Source organism: Nesoenas mayeri (assembly GCF_963082525.1).
Source record: "Nesoenas mayeri genome assembly, chromosome: 23".
Classification (NCBI taxonomy): domain Eukaryota; kingdom Metazoa; phylum Chordata; class Aves; order Columbiformes; family Columbidae; genus Nesoenas; species Nesoenas mayeri.
Genome location: NC_137574.1, coordinates 2368914 through 2395185, shown reverse-complemented (window position 1 = coordinate 2395185; position 26272 = coordinate 2368914). Strand labels below are relative to the sequence as shown.

The following is a 26272-nucleotide window of genomic DNA, read 5'->3' as shown; positions in this document are numbered from 1 at the left end:
CCTGCCATCACACAGAGTTGCCACCAATTGTGCTCTGTTAAAATCTTTTTCAGTTTTGGTAGAAATGTCACAAATTGAAAAATTAAGCTATGCTCTCCAGAAGCAAAAAAAGTACCGTGATTAACATCGAGATGGCAATGAGCTGTCTAGTTCCACTACACGATCATTAACGTGCCACAAGGTGTGTTAAATAAATGTTGAAGACCTTCAGCTTGAGTCCTAAAATTCCCTGTAAACAAGAAATTTCCCTGTGACTCAACTGTCAAAATATTTACAATAGCAGTTAAAGTACTGTCAATACTGAGAGAGCTCCCTGGAGCCTCTTCTACAAGAAGTACGTTTTGCATCTTAATAAATTTAATGATAGAAGTTGATGATATGTTACTTTATGATACAATATTTTATAGCAATAAAAATGATTAAAATGACATCTTTCACCATAAATAACAAGAAGCAGATGTACAGTACGTATTCTAGTCTGAACGTGGACATTCTGTGACTGGTTTGTGATTCTTCTTTCCTTTTATAAATTAATTCTTTCTTTAATGGCTTCCATCTTTGATAAACTGAAGTATTTCAGTTAGGACTAATACCTTAATGTCGCTGAATTACTGTATTAGATGGATAAGCAGCTGCTTGAATCAACATATATTCCAATTTGTATTGAACGCTATATGTTCAGAAGACTGATTACTGTCAAAACTAAGCCTGTAAAAGCGCAACATTTTCAAATGTGATTAAGCAACCCAGAGTCTAGGGCACATCTTCTGAAAAAAAAAATTATCTTGCTTGTAGAGGCTTTTAAAATTAAAACCAACCAAATAAACAACCCCCACGATCGCGATCTCACATATGAAAATGCCCAGCAGAAATAACACCTCAGAAGTAACTGAGAAGAAGGGAAAGCAGGAAGCACCATGCGCCTTTATGCATCCAACATGTTCTTGCAGGTCAGTATGTCTGACGGAGGACTGAAGATTTTCATCCTTACTGTGTTACTGCTTGTGATTCTATGAAACAAGGTCTTAAAACATACATCTTGTTTTCAGTTACTTCTACTTTTTTAGGCTGATAGACCTTTATGCATCATCCTTAGGAATGTATATATATGACTATAACTTCCCCAAACACCCAAAGCTCTTACTCCAATCTTATTGCAATTTTATCCAAGTTATCATGTTTCGAAAATTCCAATTGGGCCCGTATGCGACATTCTGTGAAGGATCCCACAGCGTCCTAGTGCAGAGTGGAGCTTTGTGTGCACACAATGTACTTGTCTGCTCGGCAAAAGGTTCCTGAGTGTCTGTGTGGGCTCCGGGGCACGGCTCAGTGCCAGGGGCTCAGGGTGGCTACTGAACCTTTCAGAGAGCAGCATATAGTGCATCACGAAATTTCGACGACTCCTCAAGTCTGGAGGTGGCTGCTTCATTGCTGACTGACTCATATATAAAGGGTGAGGCAAAGGTCATAACATGTGACTATGACAATCTTATAAATAATCCAGACTTTCCTGTCCTAGAAAATTAAGTTCCTTCCATACATATCTTACTCTGTTGTTTTTGTTTGTTTTAAAAAGCTCAATGTTTTTTAAACCACAGGCTCCAGTATAGGTTGGGAATGACTTATTAGAGAGCAGCGTAGGGGAAAGGGACCTGGGGGTCCTGGGGACAGCAGGATGACCATGAGCCAGCACTGGGCCCTTGTGGCCAGGAAGCCAATGGGACCTGGGGTGGGTTAGAAGGGGGTGGTCAGTAGGTCAGAGAGGTTCTCCTGCCCCTCTGCTCTGCCCTGGAGAGACCACACCTGGAATCTTGTGTCCAGTTGTGGCCCCTCAGTTCCAGCAGGACAGGGAACTGCTGGAGAGAGTCCAGCGCAGCCACCAAGATGCTGCAGGGAGTGGAGCATCTCCCGTGTGAGGAAAGGCTGAGGGAGCTGGGGCTGTCCACCTTGCATTTAGTAATATTTACTTCATGCTCCCAATATAATATTTTTATCAGACTACATCAGTGTCATTTTATTTTAGCTTCTGTTCTTTTATTATTTTTATTTCAAGAAACTCCTGGAATCCAAGAATGCATTTCTTCAGCAAATAGACATTTTTGGGGAAAAATGTAGACTTTGCCCAGGCTAAATTGATCTAACTGATAAGGACCTCATGATTCAGTGAGTCATTTCGCTTTCAAACAAATATTTACTAGTAGAGATAACAAAAAAATCAGCATTCCAGCCTCACTTCATCTTTTCACCTTCTGCTGACAACACACAGAGAAAGCATTCTTTTCCAAAGATACGTCACATGCATTGAAAGTATGATGTGAGTTGGTACACACTTGTGCTTCTCTTATGATGTGCAAACTGTTTCATATTCTGGAGTTTTCTGGTTTTAGCTCTGTACGTAAACCTACCCAGCAACTCCTTCTCACATGATGTTTCCTTTCCTTTCCCATTTCTCTAGGTTGCCTTCTTAAAAGTCCATCACACGGCAACGTGAATGAAACAGTGCAGCTGGGAGCAGAATATGGCAAACACATTTGTCACTGTACCCGACGGGTACTGTCTGCCCGAGCCCATACAGTATTACGGTGAGTAAAGCAAAATTTCTACACTATGAAAAAGCGGTATAGTAAAATGAACAGCTGTGGAAATAATTTTCTTCACTTTAGTCTATCTTTACAAGCTCTTAGAAGCTACACATTTGACGATCAGGCCCATAACGAAAGTGTACTGACATATACTACCATGTGCTTATACATTCTTTAAAAAGAATGTGTCAGACTGCTCTTCTGAAAATGTGTTCCTCTAATATTTATGATTAAATATTTAATCTATAAAACATTTTACAGCTTTCAAGTAGCTGATGTTGAGATATTCTTCAGGTTATATCATTTCCAATTTCTTCTGTATCTAGATGTCATACCGGAGCACATCAACTACCACTTGCAAGACACCGATTTCCAGACTGCGCCTTACTGCCAATACTCAACAGTTCCAATTCCTCCTCCAGTGCTACAGTCACCGCCACCTCAGTCTCAGTACAGCCCGTATGGGCTGGACTCCCCGTACAGCGACAGCCAGTGCATCGGCGGCGGCAGCTGTGAGTTAACCAAACCCTCATTCATGGCTCCCCACGTCGATGACGGTGGATACCAAGGACTGAAACGGCCAAGATTCCACCATTCTTCCCTGCGGCTGAAGGGACAGGAGGAGCTGTGTGTGGTGTGCGGTGACAAGGCGTCTGGCTATCACTACAACGCACTCACCTGCGAAGGCTGCAAAGGTAGGAACAGGCTGATCCATATCCTACCCAGAACCACAGCCCCATGGTGCTCATCGTAACCTTCCACATCTGTGATTTAAGCAAAGAGAATCATTGTTTTCTATGTTGATATTTCTACAAAGGACAGTAATTTATCTAAGGAACGTTTTATCTAACACACTTACTTCAAAGAATCACAGAATATTAGGGATTGGAAGGGACCTCAAAAGATCACCCAGTCCAATCCCCCCGCCGGAGCAGGAACACCCAGATGAGGTTACACAGGAAGGCGTCCAGGCGGGTCTTGAATACCTCCAGAGCAGGAGATAACACAGCCTCCCTGGGCAGCCTGTTCCAGTGTTCTGTCACCCTCTGACAATCTCCTCCTTAAGCTTTGCAACCATGTAGAGCAGATCCTGCACCTCCTCACACCTCACACAGGTGGGATGCTGCCATCGTCATCCGGCAGCAGCAGGCTCTGGCACTCCCTGCAGCCAGAAACCTGAATAGCCACGGTTTGGGGCAGACAGTCTGTCCGAGTTGCTACAGTCTTCTTCAGACAAGCTCTCTTTCTGGTCGAGACCATGGTCAGCAACAACATGAGACAGTGGCAATAGGTGAGAGCGTCTAACTAGCAAAAGGTGACAACCTCTACACCCTAGCGCACGAGCTACTACACCTGCTGCTGCAGCACAGTGTGGGTGCTACTCACCCGCGGCGCAAGCAGATTGCCCCTTCCAGCACCTGGTGGGCAGCAACACATCACTGTCCTCTTGGAGGCTTTTTCAAGACCAGGGGCGGGGGTGTGATCTCCCTCCCCCCAGTAACGCCCAGTCCACGTCAGCTGCTCTCGCAAGGGCTGCTGGAAGCTTCTGGGTCTCTTGAGAATGGAAGTGCGCAATTGAGAGAAAAAATACCCAACAAAAGGCTTCTCTGTACCTCGAAGATTTTGCTTAATCAGGACCCATTGAGCTGCCTCCGATCAGCTGATCTCAGGAACATTCACATTTATATAACATTTTTTGAAGAAACACTTTCACAGCCTGTGTTTAATATGAGCATTTCACACAACTGATGTTTGCATTGATTATTCACTAGAATAGTGTCTGTTTAAGCAGGTGCTGATTTTCTCATGACCATTTATTATGGATTTACCTCACTGTTATTAATTATACTTATCAAAATAAAATAAAAACAAGTAATAATTAATTGCTACTTATATTTTAACTTGCTATATAAGAGCCGTCTTGATCAGGTAAGGAAAACAGTGATTAATATTAATCTGAAAGAATAAGGCATAACTATGTTGTTAAAAAGCAAATTTAAAAACAAGGTAATGTAAAAAAAAATCAAAGAAACAAAACCAAAAGACACTTTAATTCTTTACGTCATTATGAGATGAAACTCCTTAGATTCCTTCAGTCATAAACCCATCCTTGTCCATAGGCTTCTTCCGACGTAGCATAACCAAAAATGCAGTATATCGATGCAAGAACGGTGGTCACTGTGAAATGGACATGTACATGCGAAGGAAGTGTCAGGAATGTCGCCTGAAGAAGTGCAAAGCTGTGGGAATGCTGGCAGAATGTAAGTGCTCCTTCCATGCTGCCTACTTTACTAATCAATGTGGATAAAACCTTTTCCAAAGTCAGTCCCCGGAAAAAAAAATTGCATGGTTGTTTTTCATGCAAAATTCTCATGCGTATTGATACACACTTCCATGCCTTACAGGTTTGCTGACTGAAGTACAGTGCAAGTCAAAGCGACTCAGGAAGAATTTCAAACAGAAGAGCAGTTTTCTTTGCAACATAAAACTGGAAGATGAAGGACTGAATAGTAAGCGTGTATCATCTACAATAAGATCTGGAAAAGTGAGATATTTTTCTGTTTCAAATATCTCTTTTTATCATTTATTTTTGCCCCAAGTCACTGCCACTTGATTGGTTTATTTTTTCAAAAGATCCCAGAAAAGATGGAACTTACTCCAGGGGAACACCAGCTTCTTGACCACATTGTAGCAGCACACCAAAAATACACAATTCCCCCTGAGGAAGCCAAGAAGTTTGTAAGTATCCAGAACAATCCGCCTGCATTGATAAGTTGTTATTACCCTAAGCTTTGTATCTTGGTTATACCAGGTGTCTAAATGCTCTTTTGTGCAGCTACAAGAAACTGCAAGTCCTGAGGAAAGTTTTCTCTGGCTCTCTGAGACGGCAGTTGTCCATGTGCAAGTGTTAGTGGATTTCACAAAAAGACTTCCAGGTACGTTCCTTCCTTTGGAAAATGTTACAGAATAGTGTGACTTTTTTTTCTTTAAGAGGCAGAAACCATATTGATGACATGAATCCAAGAAAACTCTCATTCAACTGACTATTTTATCTTCCAACTCCAACAATCAGGGTTACCATCTACTTGTCATGAGGACAAGTCAGAAGCGTTCACTTCAAAAGCTTGCTATGATTAGATTTCTTCTCTATTTTTTACATAGAATAGCGACATTTTCTGAAAGTACATGGACTTTAAAATACCATCTTGAGTGAATCACTATTTTATGCCTTCTTTGATTCTCAACATGTATCTTTCTCTGCAGGATTTGAAAGTTTAGCTAGTGAAGACCAGATCGCGCTGCTAAAAGGGTCAACAGTTGAGGCAATGTTTTTGCGTTCAGCCCAAATATATAACCAAAGAATTAGTGAATGCCAACCAACAACAAGTGGAAGTAAGTTTGACTAACATGCTTTCTATTAACACCACGGGGAGGTTTTGTCATTTTGAAACAACTTCTACTTATTTTAATTCACTTGATCTAAAATAATTTCCTATTCAAGCATAGTAGCACTTAGAATAGTAACGATAATGCCCACATACCTTCTATATATTTTTCACAGAATCACAGAAAGTTAGGGATTGGAAGGGACCTCAAAAGATCATCCAGTCCAATCCCCCTGCCGGAGCAGGAACACCCAGATGAGGTTACACAGGAGGGTGAAATCCAGGGTTGCCATTCTGCTTGCTTTCCTGCTCCTGCCATATGAGATCCTGAACTCCACCATCTCATGGTCGCTGCAACCAAGGCAGCCCTCAACCTTTACTGCTTCAACCAGACCCTCCTTGTTAGTGAGGATGAGGCCTAGCAGTGCACCTCTTCTAGTTGGCTCCTCCACCCTTCTCCCTTTGGGAAAAATTAACAGATTTCCAGGTGTCTGTCTCCAAAGCAGATCCAGATAAATATTCAGCCGTACTAAGCTTAGCTGGGAACTGTCATCTCTCTTCTTCCAGGTCATATAAGACTTTCCGATCGTGGGACGTGTCATCACGTTCAAAACCTTGATAAAAACAACATTTATTCCATGGAAATGTCCCACAATGAAGAGAGTCCAACTTCCACTACCACCACAGGTAATGGAGGCCTCGGAATCAAAACACTTGGGAATCTTTTGCTTTACAACTGCCTGAAAGGAGCTTGGAGCCAGGGGGGTCGGGCTCTGCTCCCCAGGAACAAGCGCCAGGAGCAGAGGAAACGGCCTCAAGTTGCACCAGGGGAGGGTGAGGTTGGATTTAGGAACAATTTCTTCCCCAAAGGGCTGTGGGGCATTGGAACAGGCTGCCCAGGGCAGTGCTGGAGTCACCATCCCTGGAGGGCTGGACAGACGGACATGAGGTTCTCAGGACATGGGGCAGTGCCGGGGGTGGGGGAAAGTTGGATTTGATGATCTTGAGGGTCTCTTCCAACCAAAATGATTCTACGAAATAACATTCTAATTATTCTATTTCACTTTGAAGGTATAACCGAGGAGTTTATCACCGCGCTCTTTTACTTCTACAGAAGCATGGGGGAACTCAAAGTCACTGAGACCGAATATGCCCTGCTTGTAGCAACAACTGTGTTTTTTTCAGGTAAACTGGGAGGCTGATCCCTGTTAGGGTGTCACAACGAGCGTTCCCTTCCCCGGGCGCTGCCCCCTGTCCCCTCCCGGTGCGGCCGCCCCGCGTTCCCGCCCCCGCCCGCTAACCGCGCTCTCCCGCCCCGCTCCGCAGACCGCCCGCTCCTGAGGAACAAGCGCCACGTCGAAGAGCTACAGGAGCCACTTCTGGGCATCCTCTACAAATACTCGAAAATCCACCACCCCGAGGACCCCCAGCACTTCGCCCGCCTCATCGGGCGCCTGACGGAACTGCGCACCCTCAACCACACCCACGCGGAGGTGCTGGTGACATGGCGAAGGAAGGACCCTCGGCTCACCTCGCTGCTCTGCGAGATCTGGGACCTGCACTGAGCGAGGCGGCGCCTCACGGAGCCGCGCTGAGGAGCGAGCGCTGCGGAGCGAGCGCAGCCCGGCGCGCGCCGCCTCCCCTCACGCCCCGGTCGCGCGTTCCCGCTTCCCGCCTTTTGTCGCGCCCCCTCCTCAGCGCGGCCGACGAGCCCGGGGCGTTAGCGCGCCTGCTATGAGGTGGCGGCTCTGAGACCTCCGAGGCCATGGATAAAGAAAAACCGTTTAAATTGTTCGTGCCGCCGCGCCTGAGCGGTGGGCAGGTGTCTGCGGTGAAACCACAAGCGAACGCTCGGGCGGCGGGGCTGTGTCAGGTAACCAGCCCGGTGCGCGGCTCTGGAGGCGGCGGCTGAGGGGCGGCCGGGGGGGGCGGGAGCGGGAGGCGAAGGGGCCGTTCCGCGGGTCCTCCCGGCTGCTTGTCCCCACACGAAGTCCTGAACCTTCCGCCCTGGAAAGCACATGCATATATATCTGTAAAAGCGTGTGCGCTGAACTCGTTTTTCTGCAAACTTAAGGTGGCTACTGCGGGGGGGGACACCACCTTAAATTTTAACTTCAAAGACTTACGACTTTTTTCTATCAAAACCAAAGACAATCATCTTCTCGAGCATCTGCTATGGATTTTAACTGTACACCTGCAATGATAAACATGTTTGATGTGAGTGATTCAGAACAGTAAGGGGGAAATACACCACCCTGATACCCTTGATTTGATTTATTGGTCCCACCAGATCAAGTGTGCAGTGAAAACGTTTCGTCGCTATGCTCTCTGTGTTCAACGAGATATTTTTTAACGTTGAGGCTCATTGTGAAATATTAGGCTCAAATGTGATAATCTGAGCGGAGACGAGCTATACTATTTACAACACAAATCTATGTGAATTTTAAAACAGCTTATAAAATGAAATTTTCATGCTAAAACATGATGTGTTTTAGAAGCACTCTTGGGAATAAAGCAAAAAATAAGTATCAAATACTGGACTTCAGAAAAGTCATTTTGGTTAATGAGAAGCAAGCAGGAGAGTTCCAAAGCTATTACCAACACCTTGGGCTTTGAAAACTGTAGGTAATAATGGAAAATTCTATTTTCACGTTAGCTGTACTTTTTTTCTGGGTTTTATAATCTTTGCAAATCTGCCCATAAGAAACTAATTTTAAAATTTGTGCAGGGTTTTAACAAATGTCCAGATGATGACTTTAATATGCCGTTTTTAACAAGTACACCGAACTGTGGTGAAATCTCTGATTCAGGTAAGACTAAAATAAGCATTTACCTTGCACATTCTTTTAAAATTGTTTGCTATTGTCAACATTTTTCCTGAGTACTTTAACAATATCATAGCTGTAACACTGTTAAATACAGTTCCGCTGTTATTTTTTTAGAAATACATTGATCAAAATATCTTAATTTTTCAGATGCAATTTCACAGCAAGTAAAACTTTGCTCTGAGGTAGATGAAGAGGTCAGCTAAGTATAAACTCTGCATCTCTAATTTCTTAGAGCCTCTTAATTTGTTCCCCAAACAGTCCCTACTCTTCAGCATATATGTTAGGGCTAAAGGAAGGAGTCAAAGGGGAATAATAATTTTCTGTCTCCTATTTAAAGCTGAATCACAGTTATCCGTATCTTTAAGGCGATCTATTTAGCAATGTCACTAAATCAGAAGGCACTGGGGTATTTTTCACTTGTGTTTATGTCTCCTGTTTGTTCTGTACTGTCTGTTGGTACATATGCAGTGGATGCACAAAGATTTAAACTTTGAGTCCTGATTGTATATAAGCCCGTGTCACCATCTATGGAAAAAAAAATATGATATTTCCGAGATAAATATGTATCTGAAACTTTATTAATTAAATAGCATTTGAGATTAAATTGTGGAACCTGTTTTAATAGACTATAGAAACAATGAATGAGTTGTATTCAAAACTCTACAAAGAGGCTGAGAAGATCAAGCGGTGGAAACTAACTGTAGAATCGGAACTAAAGCAGAAGGAAAGAAAACTGCAAGAAAACAGAAAGATCATTGATGCACAGCGTAAAGCCATTCAAGAATTGCAGGCCAGTATTGTACAATATACATTGAATATGTAAAAACAAAGTTCTTCCTGATTTAGTATGAATTTATTATTCATACAATTAAATATTAAAGAGTGTTGCAGAGGCAGAATAAATTTTGAACTGTTAATGTGATGACTTCGAAGAAGCCATTTGGCTGGATACCAGTGACCTATGGCTCTACTGTTACTAAAGGAAAAAGCAACATTTTGGTTTGTAAAAATGGTTTTCCTCTTTTTAACGGTGTGCATTCCATCTTTGTATTATTTACATGCACATCATACTGTGGATATGCAGAAACCTGTTCAAGACTGAATAAGCTTTAATCTTCCTAGTATGTGTAAAGTATGCTCATGCATATTTCTGTATTCAGCACATACAGGTGTATATCACTAACATACCTGTAAGTGTTCCAGTTGCTGGTAAATTATTATTAGTATGTCGTTCATGCCAACTATAACAAAAGGCGTCTCAGATGTGAGTGAAGGTATATTTCTAGTATATTTTTCTGTAACAATGTCTTATTTTTGTTCCCTATGAAATCAGTTTGAAAACGAAAAACTAAGTGTAAAACTGGAAGATGAGATATGTGAAAATAAAGATCTCTTGAAAGAGTAAGTAATGCACTCAAATAGAGTTCTGTGAAAATAGTCAAGTTTTGTGCTGAGAACTGTATTAGTAAGGGAAGTTACATAGAGCTGTTAAATTGTAACGATCATCAGGGCATTTACATTGTTACTACATAGGTATGCAAAGTGCCGGGCATTCCTGTGACAACATATTACAGTATTTTTTTCCCTCTTAGAAACAGCATTTCAAGGCATCTGTGTAACCTGCTCAAGGAAACCTGTACTCACTTCACAGAGAAGTCCACCAAATGTAAATGCTCTTTAAATTTTGATTTATGAAAGTAAAAGTACTTCTACCTTTCTGTAAATTCATGAAAGAAAAAAACTATCATTCTGTTCCAAATACTTCTCTGGTTGAGATAAACTGTGTGTGGCGCTGCATCAGAGTACTTTATGGTATGTTCTTACTTTGACAGATGAACACGAAAGAGATGAAACAAGACAACTATACGTGGAACTTAATAACAACGTTGAAGTAAGTGATGTAACTTGTTCAAAGGCTCAAATATGATCTGGGTTATATATATATAAAAAGGTTAAATATTAATTGTAGGTTGTTGTAATAGCCTGTTCCAGTGTTCTGTTACCCTCACTGAGAAGTTTCTTCTCCAATTTAAGTGGAACCTCTTGTGTTCCAGTTTGAACCCATTACCCCTTGTCCTATCACTGGTTGTCACCGAGAAGAGCCTGGCTCCATCCTCCTGACACTCACCCTTTATATATCTGTAAACATTAATGAGTCACCCCTCAGTCTCCTCTTGTCCAGCTCCAGAGCCCCAGCTCCCTCAGCCTTTCCTCACACGGGAGATGCTCTACTCTCTTCATCATCTTTGTTTCCCAGGGATGGAGGTGAGGCTGTCTGGTCTAGAGTTACCTGGGTCCTCCTTGCCCTTTTTGAAGACTGGAGTGATACTTGCTTTCCTCCAGTCCTCAGGCACCTCTCCCATTTCCCAAGACTTGGCAAAGATGGTGGAGAGTGGTCCAGCAATGACCTATTGAATTTTATTTTTAGAAAATGATAACGGCATTTGACAAGCTTCGTGTGCAAGCAGAGAACACCAGATTGGAAATGTGTTTCAAATGTGAGGATTTTCTTTATTGTGTTTATACTGCAGGCTTAACATTTTTTTACTTCATAGATTTTAGCGCATAGATTTTATTACACCCAGTTTGAGGCCAGAAAGACAGCAAGTGCTGGAACGGTGAACCGGCAGCACTGGGACAGGCTGGACACTATTTTATTCCTGCCGCCTGCTATTAAATACCTGGGCCCTCTTATTGTTTTTCCACTGGATCCGGTTTGGAACTTTATTTTTCAAAGTCACTTGAAGTTTAAGTTTTGTCTGTGAAGTACAGTCTAGAGGTGACTATTTATTTTATGTGGTTGATTTATTTAAATGATAATTCACTAGTGTATAGCTACAGAAATGTTAATTAAATACTTCCTTCATTTACGCTCCTATGTGCCTGTTTCATTTGTACATGTGCAATTTTGTTCTTTTCTTATAACAAACTATTAAGTAATACATGTAATAATGGAATAATTCTGTGGGAAGCTGCTGCAACTATTAATTTGTCTGATTAGAAAATAGTTTCAAACGTGACCTCAACAATTAGGAAATAAATTGTACAGCTGCACAGTTATAAGCAGTCTTAAACTGGAAACTGTATTGAGCTTGGAGTATATTTTAGCTAATGTATTAACTATGGATATTACTATATCCCAAAAGTAAAAGAAGAAGCAGACAGAGTGGACAAGTTTGAAAAAGAATGCAAACTGGAAGTCAGTATGAAGGAAAAACAGGTTTGCTCAGTTTTACAATCTAGTATATACAGCTTTACTTATGAAACAAATCTTTCGGTTTCTTAAATGGTTAAACTCTGTTTTGCCTTTGTGACTTACTGATATATCAAATGAAAACAATAAAAGCGCCTTGATGTTTGTAAAATATTTGTATTTTGGAATGATGGAAATTAATATTGCGAATGACTTTTTGATGGTGTGTTCCTCTGTGTTACTGATTTGGAATAAAATATCAATTAGGCTGCTGTATTGTAACAAGGGACATATTAGTGACAGGATTTAAAAGCACCATGTAAACACTGAATACTCTTTCTGTTCGCTATACATACGCTCGCCTTTAGAAAAGTGGCTCGTGCAGGAGCATAAAATTAGCAAAGCAGTCATCACTCCTTATAGTTAGGGAAGATATTGTTCATTTCTGGTAAGAAGGAAGGTGAGAAGAAGGGTTATACTGTATATCAGACCCCAGGCTGGTAAGAGAGTTTAGGAATTTGAGATTAGAATAGGTTTTTTGTAGTGGTGATGAAGTAGCCATGACGAAAGACTGATTAAGTTGAAGGCATCAGTAAAAAGGTCAAAAATAACAACTGGAGCCACATTTATGTCAGATTCTAAGTTTAGTGATGTTCTAGTATACTGGGTCTGTTGGAATTCACGTTTTGAATTTGAACTTAAGAGCTTTTTCATCCAGAGTAATATGACTTGATCAATATTTGGCGAAAAACCGACCACCTTATTTTAACTTAAATGACACCAGCGTGGATGCTTATCATACGCGGTGCACAAATGAAGATGACAATCTATCCTTTTTTCTAGACTTCTTTATGATATTATTTTAATTTTGTTAGATTTCAGTTCTTACAATACAGAGTGATGAAAAAGATGATCTAATAAGAGAGATCAAGACTCAGCTGCAAGAATCCAAAAATAAGATTACGGACTTAGTAGAAGCCAAAAGTAAGAGTTCTTTCTGCTATGTTAAAATGTAATTGGTTATAGAAGTAAAGGAAACAGAATCATGATAATTTGACCCTGTTAGTAGTCAGCAGCAGAACTTTGGGAACCTGTAGGCAATTTTTAATTTGGAACAAAAGCTGCTGAGGTAGGATCAGGACTAGTAGCATAATTTGGATGTGTGTAAATGTATTTATCTGTGAAATAGAAATACAAGCGTTTTTTAGTAAATATCCCATTGTTCTTAAATGTAAGCATTTTTCTTTGCTCAGGACACGAAGAAGAAATGCTAAAGGAATCCCAGATCAAGCTAGAACATTTGAGGGCGGAATTGGAAGAGGCCAATGTTTTCTTGCAAAAAGCAGAGGTAGAGCTTGCTTATAATTTTCCAGTGTAAACAGATTCGACACATAATCACATAAATAATCATTGATACTTTAGATATGAAACAATTATTTCCCTTTGTTTCACAGAATCACAGAATGTTAGGGATTGGAATGGACCTCAAAAGCTCATGCAGTCCAATCCCCCCACCGGAGCAGGAACACCCAGATGAGGTTACACAGGAAGGTGTCCAGGCGGGTTGGAATGTCTCCAGAGTAGGAGACTCCACAACCTCCCTGGGCAGCCTGTTCCAGGCTCTGCCACCCTCACTGAGAAGTTGTTTCTTCTTCAATTTAAGTGGAACCTCTTGTGTTCCAGTTCAAACCCATTACCCCTTGTGTTACCATTGCTTGTCACCGAGAAGAGCCTGGCTCCATCCTCCTGACACTCACCCTTTAGATATCTGTAAACATTAATGAGATCACCCCTCAGTCTCCTATTCTCCAGCTCCAGACCCCCTGCTCCCTCAGCCTTTCCTCACACGGGAGATGCTCCACTCCCTTCAGCATCTTTGTTGCCCTGTGCTGGACTCTCTGCAGCAGTTCCCTGTCCTGCTGGAACTGAGGGGCCACAACTGGACACAAGATTCCAGGTGTGGTCTCCCCAGGGCAGAGCAGAGGGGCAGGAGAACCTCTCTGACCTACTGACCACCCCCTTCCAACCCACCCCAGGTCCCATTGGCTTCCTGGCCACAAGGGCCCAGTGCTGGCTCATGGTCACCCTGCTGTCCACCAGGACCCCCAGGTCCCTTTCCCCTACCCTGCTCTCTAATAGGTCATTCCCCAACTTATACTGGAACCTGGGGTTGTTCCTGCCCAGATTCAAGACTCTTACACTTGCCCTTGTTATATTTCACTAAATTTTTCCCCACTCAGCTCTCCAGCCTGTCCAGGTCTCTGGATGGCAGCACAGCTTCCAGTGTCAGCCCTTTCCCTTCAGGCAGCCTTGCCCATGGGATTTCCCCTAGCAATTGCTTGATTTTTTTATTATTTTTTTTTTAGATTGCTCAAAAGAGCTTAGAAACTGACTTGCAGACTGCAGTGAAGGCATTAGCTCAGGTCACTGCAGAAAAAGAAGCACAGATGGAAGAATGTGAAAAAACTAAGACTTTGCATGCGTGCCTGAGAGAGGAATTTGAGACTTCTGTTTCCAGTTTGAAAAGCTTGCTGCAAAAAGAGCAAAACAGGTAAATGCTACAGTTTGAAATCAAAGAATGATCATACAGGTAAAATACTAGATTACCAAACTGCTAGGAATAAAAACTAATTGTTCACTAATAACTTTTTTCTTTTTTTTGAAGTCCTTCACCCATCTGATTATTTGAATTATTAACACTTGAAGATGGCAGCTCTTAACTAAGACAGCATAACTCTGTTTTTAAGAAATACAGGGTTATGTATGTATATACTTGTTTACTAAGAGTTCTGCTGTTCTGAAGTTGTAGAAGTGAAATTTGATACATGTTGCAGGCAGATATATGATCCACCTGTTGAAAGGCAAATGTTCTTCCAATGCTTGTGCTAAGACTTTGCCATATTGTCTTTGAAGTTTCCAATGCAGTGCTTTGTACTATACAATTTTTTAAATTACTTTTTCTTAGATCGGAGAAATACGAGGATGAGTCAAAGCGACTTACCCTGGAGCTCAGAAATAAGTCTGCTGAACTGGGTAAGCTTGGTATACGGAACTTGCAAAAAATAGCAATGTGAGTGTGCACCTAGAAAGCATTTTGAAGTTACTAAGAAGTGGTTTCCTTTTTCAGTATATCCATATGAATACCTTAAGCAGTCCAGATGTTTTTCTGGAAAAATGTAGATGCATCAATACTTGCTGATTACTCCTTTGTAAACATTCCATGGCTTATTTGAAGGCATTATTGCAGAAAATATAACAGGCTCTGAATTTTATTTAAGACAAATTATTAGCTTTTCTTCAGATCTATATTTGCTAATGTCTTTCTGAATTATTTTATCAACTCTACATTTAGATTAGGTCAGAATTTAGGTTGTAATTTAGCTTTACTATTTCAGACCTTAATCCCACAAGTTTTGGAAACTGGGTACTGCCAAGGGATTAATGCTTTATAGTGCCTGTTAATTACGTAAATTGATTTCTGTTCAATTAATTTTACATTACATGTGTTGTAGAAGAGATGACTAAACTGAAATGTGACAAAGAAATACAACTTGAAGAGCTGTCAGAAACACTGGTAAATGTTCCTTTTTCTTAGTCTCATGGAATTTACTTTTCATATGAAGGTTCTCATGCTTTTTAAGTACCTTAAATGCTATATATAAACACTGTCTTAATGTTGCTACTAAATTTCTTAACTGTCTTTTAGATGATTTCAGTGTTTTCTTTGAAGGACTTGATTCTTTCCACCGTTTTTCTTGTTTTCATTTTCCTTCTCAACATTTCTGGTTGTTTCTTTATCCACACCTATTCAAATGCCACTCCCTCTGGACATAAAGATTTCCCATTTTTAGTTAGGCCTAGTATTTCCTTATATATTGTACATTGAATTTTCTAAACTGAGTTTCACCATTGTTCTTAAACAGGAAAAAGTTGAAGGTCTTCTAGAGAAGAAGAAAGGTCTTGAGGCTACTGTAGAAAATTTGCAGCAGAGAGAAAAAGAAACTAAAAGTCTTCTCCAAATCAGAGAGGTCTGAATAAAGGGTGACAGTAACATGTTTTTATAAGTCGTTTTGCATTGTGGTTTGGGATGCATCTAAAATATGTGCTTATTCTAATACATAGTACTGTAATTCTCTGGGTTTTTTTATTTTGAATTTATTTAGGTGAATGCAAAAGCTTACGGTGTCTGAAGCAAATGTTTTATTTATAAATAATGTCAAAGGAAAGCTAAATTTGTCAGTATTTTTGCAGACTAGGTAGTTAGAATAGGGGACACGTTTCACATTCATATAGGAGTTCAGTATCACACACAACTGCAAGTGGAAGAGGAGAGTTTATAGATCATGGCAGGAGGGGCTGGGCACTTGGGAAGAACATAAGGCTGTTGTCAGAGGGTGTAGGAAGGCAACTAGGAAAGCTAAGGCCTCAGAATTCAACCTGGCGAGAGGGGTCAAGGACAACAGAAAGAGCTTTTTCAAATACGTGGCAGATAAAACTAGCACCAGAGATAAAGATACTCTCTGGCTGATTTATGGCATGGATTTTTGTTTCATCTTAAATTTATGGCATGTAGTTTTGTTTCATCTTAAAACTTTGGTTGTCGGTTCAGTTCTGTGAGTTTTCATGACTTGTAGTTTACATGTGTGTACTCAAAACACTTTCTTTTTCTTCGTCAGAAAGAAATCCATGATTTGAAAGTACAGCTGACTAATACAGCTGAAAAGGAACAAAATTATTTAAAACGGCTTACGACACTGAATACAGATCTTGAACAAGAGACGTATGATCATTTTTGAAAATATAGTATTAGTTTAATTTTTGTGTGTGTTATATAGAAGTTACTTTAATATACAATGATCTATGAACCTATGCACACAGCGTGACATCTGTTATACACTTCTATTTATAAATTGTATTTCCTGTATTTATATATATGCAATTGTTCCATATCTCTGACTTAGTTGGGTTAACATGAAAGGAAAGTTTCTGAGTTCATTGTTAACCCTGCTTTGAGCTGGATATCAAATTACATTGTATTTAACAACCATTATTTTTATATAAAAGCTGACTCTCGGTTTTTTTGCCTCCTTATGTACCTTTTTGCATCACTGTAACTTTGCTGCGAAGCTTAAATTTGTAGGTACAGGCCTGGACTTTTTTCAGTGTGAAGTAACATTTTGTAATGGATAAATTTAACTTCAAAAGAAATTTCAAAATAGATGTTCTTAATCCTCGTGACCATTTGTTTTAAATTAGGCTAAGGAATGAACAACTAACAGCGTCTATCAATAAGCTTTTATTAGAAAAAGAACAAATAGAACAAGAGAAAAGTGGTATGGCTACAGAACTCAAGAAACTGCAAGAAAGTAATGAGGCAAGTTGTGAACTTTCAGCTTGTTTAAACAACAACATTCAATTTACAATATAAATCATATGGAAAACTGCAACATGACATGGCTCTGTGGAGTATCTGAGCTAGTTTTGTGTTTAAGATACGAAGGAAGTGCAGTTACCCTTGTGAATAAGTCCAGTCAACATGTGGCTTACGATGTCTTTGAATTTTTTAAGATGTCACTTTGAATTTTATTCATTTTACTTACATGGGTTTTTATTTAGGATAGTAGAAAAAAAGAAGAAAATACAAAGCAGCTGGTTGAAAACCTGGAAGAAGCAAATGACCAGCTGAGGCAAGTAAAACCAAATATGAATGTACAATATTATTAGAGGAAGCAGACTTGATCCCTTCAGAGTCAGTCTAAATATTGTGTTCATATGCTGCTTTCTGTGATTTTTAGATTAATACTTTTTTTAGGTGATATAGCTAAACAAACTATAAATAAAGTAGGGGTTTATTTAGCAGTAGCAAAAAGAAGTTAAAGTCATTAAGCAAATACTTACTAATGCTTATTATTTTGGTGTCTAGAAATGAACTGGAGTCTTTGAAGGAGAAGATGGTGAAGAAAGGTGAAGAGATTCAAAGTCAACTGGATGAAAGAGAAGAAAATGTATGCCATATCATATGCTTTACTATGAAAATACATAACATACCCCGTAGGATAAAATCTAAATGTAAAGCTTGTTTGTTTTGTTCTCTGCAAAGCCCTACATAGGGATTTAATCTCTTACAGAGCCGTTCTCCTCTCAGTGCAGCCACCGACTCAACAAATGTACACGTTTTATGTTAAAAGACGAGGACCTTTGCTGGGATGGTTATTCTTTACATGGAGGCTTAAAAGTCCAGATTTATTAGATTTCAAGCAAACAGAATTAGCTTTATTTATTTCCATATACCTACTTAGTGATGGGTGGGGTACGGGTTAGCTTGCAATATGTAGTATAATTTTAGTTTAAATATGTTCAAATATTTTTACTTTCTTACTGTAGTTTCAAAGCACACCTGGTTTTTTAAATGTTCTAATAGATACAACATTTTTTTTGTAAAAGTCAAAGATTTACAATTATAATTCCAGGCTAAAAGTATGGAAAATGAAATGTCAAGAAAGGAAAAGCAGTTGAAGATTCTAGAAAATAAGGTATGAAAATTCACAATCCCTGACATTCTGTGATTCTGTAACGCAGTGAATCCTTTTTTACTTTATTAATTAATGTTTGAAATATCTCTTTTAGTTGAATAATGTAAAGAAACAGGTGGAAAATAAAAACAAATGCATCGAAGAGTTGCAACAGGAGGTATGTATGGTTTTTAAAAGTCACAAATACAGAAAACATAGTATTTTGTGGTAACCGTTGCTTTTTGACCGTTTTTGTCTGGTGTAATATGTTCAGATATACCCATGTAACTTGTAACATTTCCTTTCTTATCCTAACTCTCAGCAAATTAAGGAGTGAAAAATGCAATTATGGAAATAATATCCTTAATAACTTTTACTATTTTCATTTAGTACATGGTATAATTGATAGACTTAAGATAATGACCTCAGTTACCAAAAGAATTGTGAATTATTGCTAATAACTGTACTGTGAAAATATAACTTGTGGTTTTTGTCATGCCATCTGCATACTTTCTTAGTTTTCCTTCCCGCCCTGCACCCTCTTTCGTTATTCTCTATTCTCACCCATGACGGGTCTTTCATAAGGTCCTGAAGTAAGAGTGTTATTAAAGTAGTTGAGCACTCTTTTGTTTGGAGAAGCGATCTGGAACCTGAACTGCACTACAAAAGGAGAGTTATTTGCTTGCTGAAAGCTGAAATTTTTAAGATTCCAACCTACTTACTCATTACATGATTCTGTTAACTTATTAAAGTATAGTGTTTGTTTTATTCTGACAGAATAAGGTGCTGAAAAAGAAGATTACTGCAGAAAGCAAGAAAACAAGTGCTTACGAAGGGAAGGTAGGTTTAATCGTTTAGAACTAAATAAAATTCTGTAAGTAAACTATTTCTAGATAAACTCTTTTTTCACTTCTTAATTGCAAAAATATATGTAATTGTAAACATAATATAGTCATATTAAAGGTAAAAAAAGAATCATTGGCAAATTTATTCCTGAACAAATAACAGCAATAATTCTCCATTCTGCAAAGGTGAATAAATTACAGTTAGAGATGGAAAATATGAACAAGCAACATAAGGAAACAGTTGACATCTATCAAAAAGACGTGGAAACAAAGAAAGTAAACGAAAATAAACTTCTTGAAGAGGTGAGAGTTGTTATTTTTTCTGCAACTTATAATTATTTTTTGATATATGATGGTTTTGTGAAGCTGTACTGGCCAGTGCCTTTGCTCTTCCATAGTCGTCTTATCAACATAAGTGGAACTTCTGGCGTGTCAGCCACTCCTCCCAGCTTGGTGTCATCTGCTGCCACAGGAGATCCTGAACTCCACCATCTCATGGTTGCTGCAACCAAGGCAGCCCTTGACCTTTACCACTTCAACCTGACCCTCCTTGTTAGTGAGGATGAGGTCCAGCAGTGCACCTCTCCTAGTCGGCTCCTCCACCCTTTGCATCAGAAAGTTATCGTCAAGGCACTGGAGGAACCTCCTAGACTGTGGCTGGCTGGCTGAGTCGTCCTTCCAACAAACATCAGGGAAGTTAAAATCTCCCACCACAGCCAGGGCCTGTGACTGTGAGGCTGCTCTCAGCTGTCTGTAGAGGCCTCATCAACTTCCTCACCCTGATCTGGTGCCCTATAATAGACACCCACAACTGTATCACCCCTGCCAGCCTGCCCCTTAATTCTCACCCATAGACTCTCAACTCGCTCCTCATCCGTGCCTGGACAATACTCAATACGTTGTAGTTGCTTTTTCACATAAAGAGCAACTCCACCACCACGCCAGGCTGGCCTGTCTTTCCTGAAAAGGACACAGCCATCCATGAGCACATTCCAGCCATGTGTGCTGTCCCACCGCGTCTCCGGAATTGCCACCAGGTCATCATCTCCTGCCCTAACACAGGTTTCTAACTCCTCCTGCTTATTCCCCGTGCTGCACGCGTTGCTGTGCAGGCATTTCAGAGAGCGAGCTGAGCACCCCGATTTCACCCCAGGGGTCTGGGAGGCCTCCCAGCCTTCATCAACTCCAGAGTGCTGCCCCACTGATGCAAGCCCAGCTACCACCCCATCCCCCTTCGAGTCTAGTTTAAAGCTCTCCAAATGAGCCCTGCTAATGCCTGTCCCAGCATCCTTTTGCCCCTGCAGGATAAACCTTTCCTACGTATGACTGTTTGGACTGGTGTCTTGTAAAACCAGCCGTTACCAAAGAACCCAAAGCCCTGCCTGTAGCACCAGTCTTGTAGCCAATTGTTTAGGGACTGAATTTTTCTATTCCATCCCATGTCATCACCCAAAACTGGAAAGAAGGAAGAGAAAATCACTTGAGCCCCAGACTCTTTTACCATCCATCCCAAGGCCTTGAAATCTTTCTTCATTCCCATCAGACTGCGGGATGCAGCTTCCTCCCCCCCTGTCTGGAAGATCAGCAGTGGGTAGTAGTCCGTTGGGTGCACCAGGTTGGGGAGCATCCTGGTGATGTCCCTGATCCGGGCTCCAGGTAGACTGCACACTTCCCTATGATGAGGGTCAGCTCTGCAGACTGGGCCCTCCGTCCCTCTCAGAAGGGAATTGCCTGCTACATTTACCCTTCTTTCTTTCTTATCTGAGGCGGTCTTGAGGCGTGGGGTCAACTGCCTCTTTCTATGTGACCTCATAGGTGGGCCTTGCACCACATCCTCACCTACCTCCTCTTCAAGATCCAAGGCCTCAAACCTATTGCAGAGGGGCACCTGGGGAAGCAAAGCAGGTAGGGAGGGGGGTTGCCCGCGGTGCTGAACTGGAACCTGCTTCCAACCCTTGTCATCTTTTCGGTTCACTACCTCTGCCTGACAGCGACAGGGACTGTCTCAGGTCTTCCCTTCTGCCCAACAGGGCAGGGGGTCCATCACCTTTTGGGGGGTATCCCCCTGGAGCCTCTCTGAGTGGCATAATTGTTTATGAATTAAATGAAACTTGTTACTAACAGGTAGAAAAGATGAGGTCACTTGCTGACAAAGCAACAGTAGCACAAAGAGAAACCGATATCCAGTGTCGGCACAAGATAACTGAAATGGTGGCGCTTATGGAAAAACACAAGGTAAGAGATTTTACTGATTTCCGTGGTTTGTAATTTCTAATATTCAGATTTGCATTCAGCAGTTTAATGCAACATATTTAAATTTACATTTCTTATTACTCTGCTTTGAAGTATATTTAGCAGATACCATTAATAAAAACATGGCTAGCTTTTACGTGCAACATGTGCCGCTGCCTAAAGATAAAGCATTCTCTATCAGCCCACAAAATACTACTGCTTGTCCATTTTCTCCTCTACAGTTTCTGCCGAAGCATCAATGTTTGTTCCTAGTACTTTCTGAATCTTCAAAAGAGTTGTATTTAAAATATGAGTAATGTTTTAAGATGAGGTAGATCTGTACCCTTCAGTCAAATGTTTTGAGCTTGTTGTTTTGCTTCGTTTTAAACGCAGCATGAATATGATAAAATGGTTGAAGAAAAAGATACAGAGTTGAAACTTTATAAAATAAAAGAGCAAGAGCAGTTGTCATCCAAACGATCATTGGTAAGGTGTACTCTTCAGCACTAAGTAATGAAAGGGAGGGGCTGCTGTCCTTAAAGTGTAATATAATTATAAATATCTTATTAGACTTCTTCCGGTTTAACACTTGGGGGGGTTATGTGTCTGCTTTAGTGGGCCTGAGCAGTAAAGATCAACCCACTAATATCTGTTTACTGTTACTTCTTACAGATTTTATTATGTACATTAAACAAAAGCAGATGTTTCTAAAAATAAATTGGAGTAGCCGTTGTTTGGTTTTGTTTTTTAATTTGGCAACTGCTTCTTTGATCTGTGTTTCTGGTGGTTGAATCATTTTGAAAAGGACTAGTAGATACCTCTCAGAATGTGAACTTTGTGGATAAGTTTGCTCTGCTGAACAAATGGAACTTTTTTGTTGTATGTAATGAATATCCCTATTAATTACTGTCTTGTTTGGACTGTTTATTTTTTTTCCCCAGGTTAAGCATAGTTAACCCTTTCCTTTATCTAATTGTTTTAGGAAAGTGAGCTCTCATCTTTGAAAAGTGAACTGTCATCCCTTAAGGAACAACTTAAAGCAGAAATCGAAGAGAAGGTATTTTCTTTTCAATTAAATGTAGCAGTAGGGGTGACGCGCTCAACCTGGTTTTCTGCACTATAACAGTGACAGCTGTGAAGTGCACTTTGGATTCTAGCTTCCAGTTTCTTGCGTGAAATAATAACTAGAAAATAGAGCTCTTTCTTTCTTAAATGCAGCTGTAATAAAAATTGTATCCGATTTTCTCAAGAGAAAGGGCTGGTATGTAGGTAACTTAGCAGAGATGGAGGAGGTTGTGTAAGAAATGAAACTGTGACTAGAAAAGCAGCGTCTTTTGAATGCTGCAGTTGGGTCATGTATTACTGTGAACTTTGTAATGGACTAAGATTGTGAACTGTGTTCTGTAATTACACCAAGAACATTCTCGACCGCTGAATTCAACTAAAATATTTACTTCCTATCACATAACTCTTTTTAGGAGAATCTTGCAAAAGAACGCCCCCAAAATACGCGTCCTGAAAATGAAAAGAAGAACAAGGTAGCTTTGACATTATCATTAATTAATTTTAGAATTCAGTGATATTTATATGTAGGCAATCACTCCAGTCTTCAAAAAGGGCAGGAAGGAGGACCCGGGTAACTATAGACCAGTCAGCCCCACCTCCATCCCTGGGAAACTGAGTCTAATTGAAGTTCCATGATAAATTTTGTACGTTTGACAAGACATTGAAATGCTTTTAATTTAAACCTTTTTTTTAATTTTAGAAAATACAAACTGATTTTTCTGAGACTCCCAAGACTCCTTTAGATCTGGAGTGTGCATCCGTTAATGTAAAAACAAAAAAGTCTCCATATGATACTCCTACAAAAGTCAGCATGATGGAAAAGAAAAAAATGCCTCCTTCAGTATCCACAAAAAGTCCCTTGCGTAGTCCATTGTTAAAGGTTTGTAACTCATAACAGTGAGTGTTTTATTTTTCTGATTGTATTTGTTCTCTGTAGATGCTTATTTATTTTTTGGTGTGGTAAGTGAGGATTTACAGGGTAGATAGCCACAAAAAATGTGTTCACAGTGATATTAGTAAGCAGTTTATATAAGGGCTCTCGCTGTGCTGTTTTTCTTGCACAGATACTTAATTTCTCTGTTATCATTGATCAGTAACAATTCTTGTCCTAGAGGATACTCAAGTCTGTTAGCTGGGTTATGAGTCTTAGATTCTATAATTACCACTGAAAATGTAATTTTAAATGCTATCTTTTCCCAGACATATAGTATAAAGACTCCTCCAATACCTAAACTGCAAAGTGAAAGCACAAATCTGTATTTGGACCAGTGCATGAGGAAGAAGCAAAAGGTGCTTCTACAGCTGGATGCTCATTCAGACAGCTCGGAACACAGCGACCTCCTGGTAAAAACTGGAGAACAACTGCTGTATTTAATAGTTCTTTGTGCACACTGCCGTACCCAAGAATACAGATAAAGTGTGGGGAGGTGCTCTATCCAACACAATATTGATATGTATATTTTTATTTCATTGGCTCTTTCTGGAGTTGTATTTATATGTACATAATTGATATGTGCATAATTGGTTAACTTCCCTTATGTTTGCTGGAAGGACGACTCAGCCAGCCACAGTCTAGGAGGTTCCTCCAGTGCCTTGACGATAACTTTCTGATGCAAAGGGTGGAGGAGCCGACTAGGAGAGGTGCACTGCTGGACCTCATCCTCACTAACAATGAGGGGCTGGTTGAAGCGGTAAAGGTTGAGGGCTGCCTTGGTTGCAGCGACCATGAGATGGTGGAGTTCAGGATCTCATGTGGCAGGAGCAGGATAGTGAGCAGAATTGCAACCCTGGATTTCAGCAGGGCAAACTGTGGTCTTTTCAGGCAATCGCTATGGGAAATCCCATGGGCAAGGCTGCTTGAAGGTAAAGGGGCCCAAGACAGTTGGTTAGTGTTCAGGGACTGTTTCTACCAGGCATAAGATCAGAGCATTGTGACACACCTTCCTGTGTAACCTCATCTGGGTGTTCCTGCTCCGCCGGGGGGATTGGACTGGATGAGCTTTCAAGGGATAAAGAAATTACACTTTTCATGTAGTGCGATTAACTAACTTCTTTATTTTTCATTGAAGAGCATGGTCTCAGAGGAAGAAATGTTCAAAAAGTTGTACAAAGATTATCCTCAAGCTTCACAATTATGCGCCATGACACCAAAAAAGGTAGTTTAGCTTTTCTTCTTTAACCAACAGTTAATCAAGTTGATTATAAAAACTAATGGTTGGCTTTGTTTTTCTTAGAAACCAACTACATCAGACTTGAAAACTCCAGGCTCTGTACTGAAACTTACAACCATGAGGAAAATGCGAGAGGCTGGCTGGGCCACAGTGTCTAAAATGGACAGGAAAAGGAAAATGAAAGAAGCTGAAAAGCTCTTTACTTAAAATGAAAAAGTGACTAGTTCTCTAGCGTTATTGAATTAGTACAACCACAGGATTTTTGTTGGTTCAGAGTTAGGACATCGTTGCGTTTTTATGTCCTATTCCATAGTGTAACTACATAGAAAGCTGTTTCAAAAAGATGAAAAAGGTCTGGGATTAGACATACTGCTTTTAAAGAAATTCAGTTTTGTTCTTTTAACTTGACTCTCTTAAATGTAGTTTCTTGATACATAAGTCACAACAGGATATTATTTAGTGAAAGAAGTACTGAAGTTGTTAAAATGCATACTCTTGTACCGGAAGTGGTCTTGCTTTTTTGTTCATTTTAAATGTTGTCAGAACTGTCTTTTTAGACTCGTGTTTCCAGTAGCTGCTATTTCAGCTTGTTAAAACAGTTTTGAAACTTTAAAAATGGAATTTTCAATATCATTACGTTGGTTTAAAAATATTTCAGCTTCTCAAGGAATAAAATATACACACGTTTCAAGATTGCAAAAATAATGGTAAGATGTTATTAAATTGTTTATCTGAACCATAAAGTGTGGGACCAAATGTTGTTGCTTTATGTATTAGAACACAGATATGGATCATCAGGCGCCTTCCCAATGACTAACAGTTCCTGCCATGTACTTGTAAGAGTAGTTTAGAATAACACATATTTCTGCATTAATCCTTGATCAGTCTTGGTGTCACAACAATGACAAAAACCTGCTTCAGAGATAACAAGAAAAGTACAGGTCCATCTGAAAATATTACGAAAGATCAAAATCCTGGATTCATCTGACGTGGGTAGCAAAACATACATATTTACCTTTATCCTTATTTACCACGTGTGCAACTGGATTTTTCTGCAGTCCTTTAAATATTTTTCCTTTTTTTCTCAGGCAGATGCCGTCACTTTCCTGCTCTCACCTCTTCAACCCGCCCTGTTCACACAACGGTGTGTCCTAGACCTTCAAACTTCCACATTGTCATCAAGTTCTTGATGCAGCTCTTCGTCTGCGCTGCAGCTCACCCCAAACAGGTCTGGTCCAGCAGTTCAAGGAAATGTTGCTGTGCTATGTCATGATATCTGCCTGGGGCCTGGCTTGTGCCATCTGGAGTCAGAGCTGCTGGGATGGCCACTGTTGGGTAAGAGCAGCATCTGACAGGCCTGCATGCCCAAAGCCTAAGGGGAGAAACAGAAACATACCCCGGTGTTCATCCCAAGTGTATTTAATCAGCTGACGTTCTGATCTAAAAATATCAATTGTA

General features: G+C 40.3%; 2 protein-coding genes across 2 annotated transcripts; both read left to right on the top strand.

Moving 5' to 3' along the window:
• Positions 1 to 2491: 2491 nt before the first annotated feature.
• Positions 2492 to 7533, top strand: LOC308049001 (bile acid receptor-like; the record flags this gene model as incomplete). The annotated part of the gene is made up of 10 exons (XM_080358357.1): positions 2492 to 2582; positions 2909 to 3277; positions 4703 to 4843; positions 4988 to 5127; positions 5217 to 5321; positions 5419 to 5518; positions 5847 to 5975; positions 6536 to 6655; positions 7040 to 7153; positions 7295 to 7533. 10 exons carry the CDS (start codon positions 2492 to 2494, stop codon positions 7531 to 7533), a joined length of 1548 nt encoding a protein of 515 aa, XP_080214483.1.
• A 200-nt stretch (positions 7534 to 7733) lies between these two features.
• On the top strand, positions 7734 to 25021 carry SYCP1 (synaptonemal complex protein 1; the record flags this gene model as incomplete). The annotated part of the gene is made up of 30 exons (XM_080358206.1): positions 7734 to 7841; positions 8697 to 8778; positions 8944 to 8990; positions 9422 to 9586; positions 10130 to 10197; positions 10389 to 10462; positions 10629 to 10687; positions 11225 to 11294; positions 11943 to 12016; positions 12865 to 12973; positions 13243 to 13337; positions 14356 to 14540; positions 14955 to 15022; positions 15502 to 15563; positions 15913 to 16017; positions 16666 to 16769; positions 17246 to 17363; positions 17606 to 17676; positions 17913 to 17994; positions 18460 to 18522; positions 18617 to 18679; positions 19279 to 19341; positions 19533 to 19649; positions 21471 to 21581; positions 21972 to 22064; positions 22561 to 22635; positions 23057 to 23116; positions 23844 to 23987; positions 24713 to 24799; positions 24878 to 25021. 30 exons carry the CDS (start codon positions 7734 to 7736, stop codon positions 25019 to 25021), a joined length of 2766 nt encoding a protein of 921 aa, XP_080214332.1.
• Positions 25022 to 26272: the final 1251 nt, after the last annotated feature.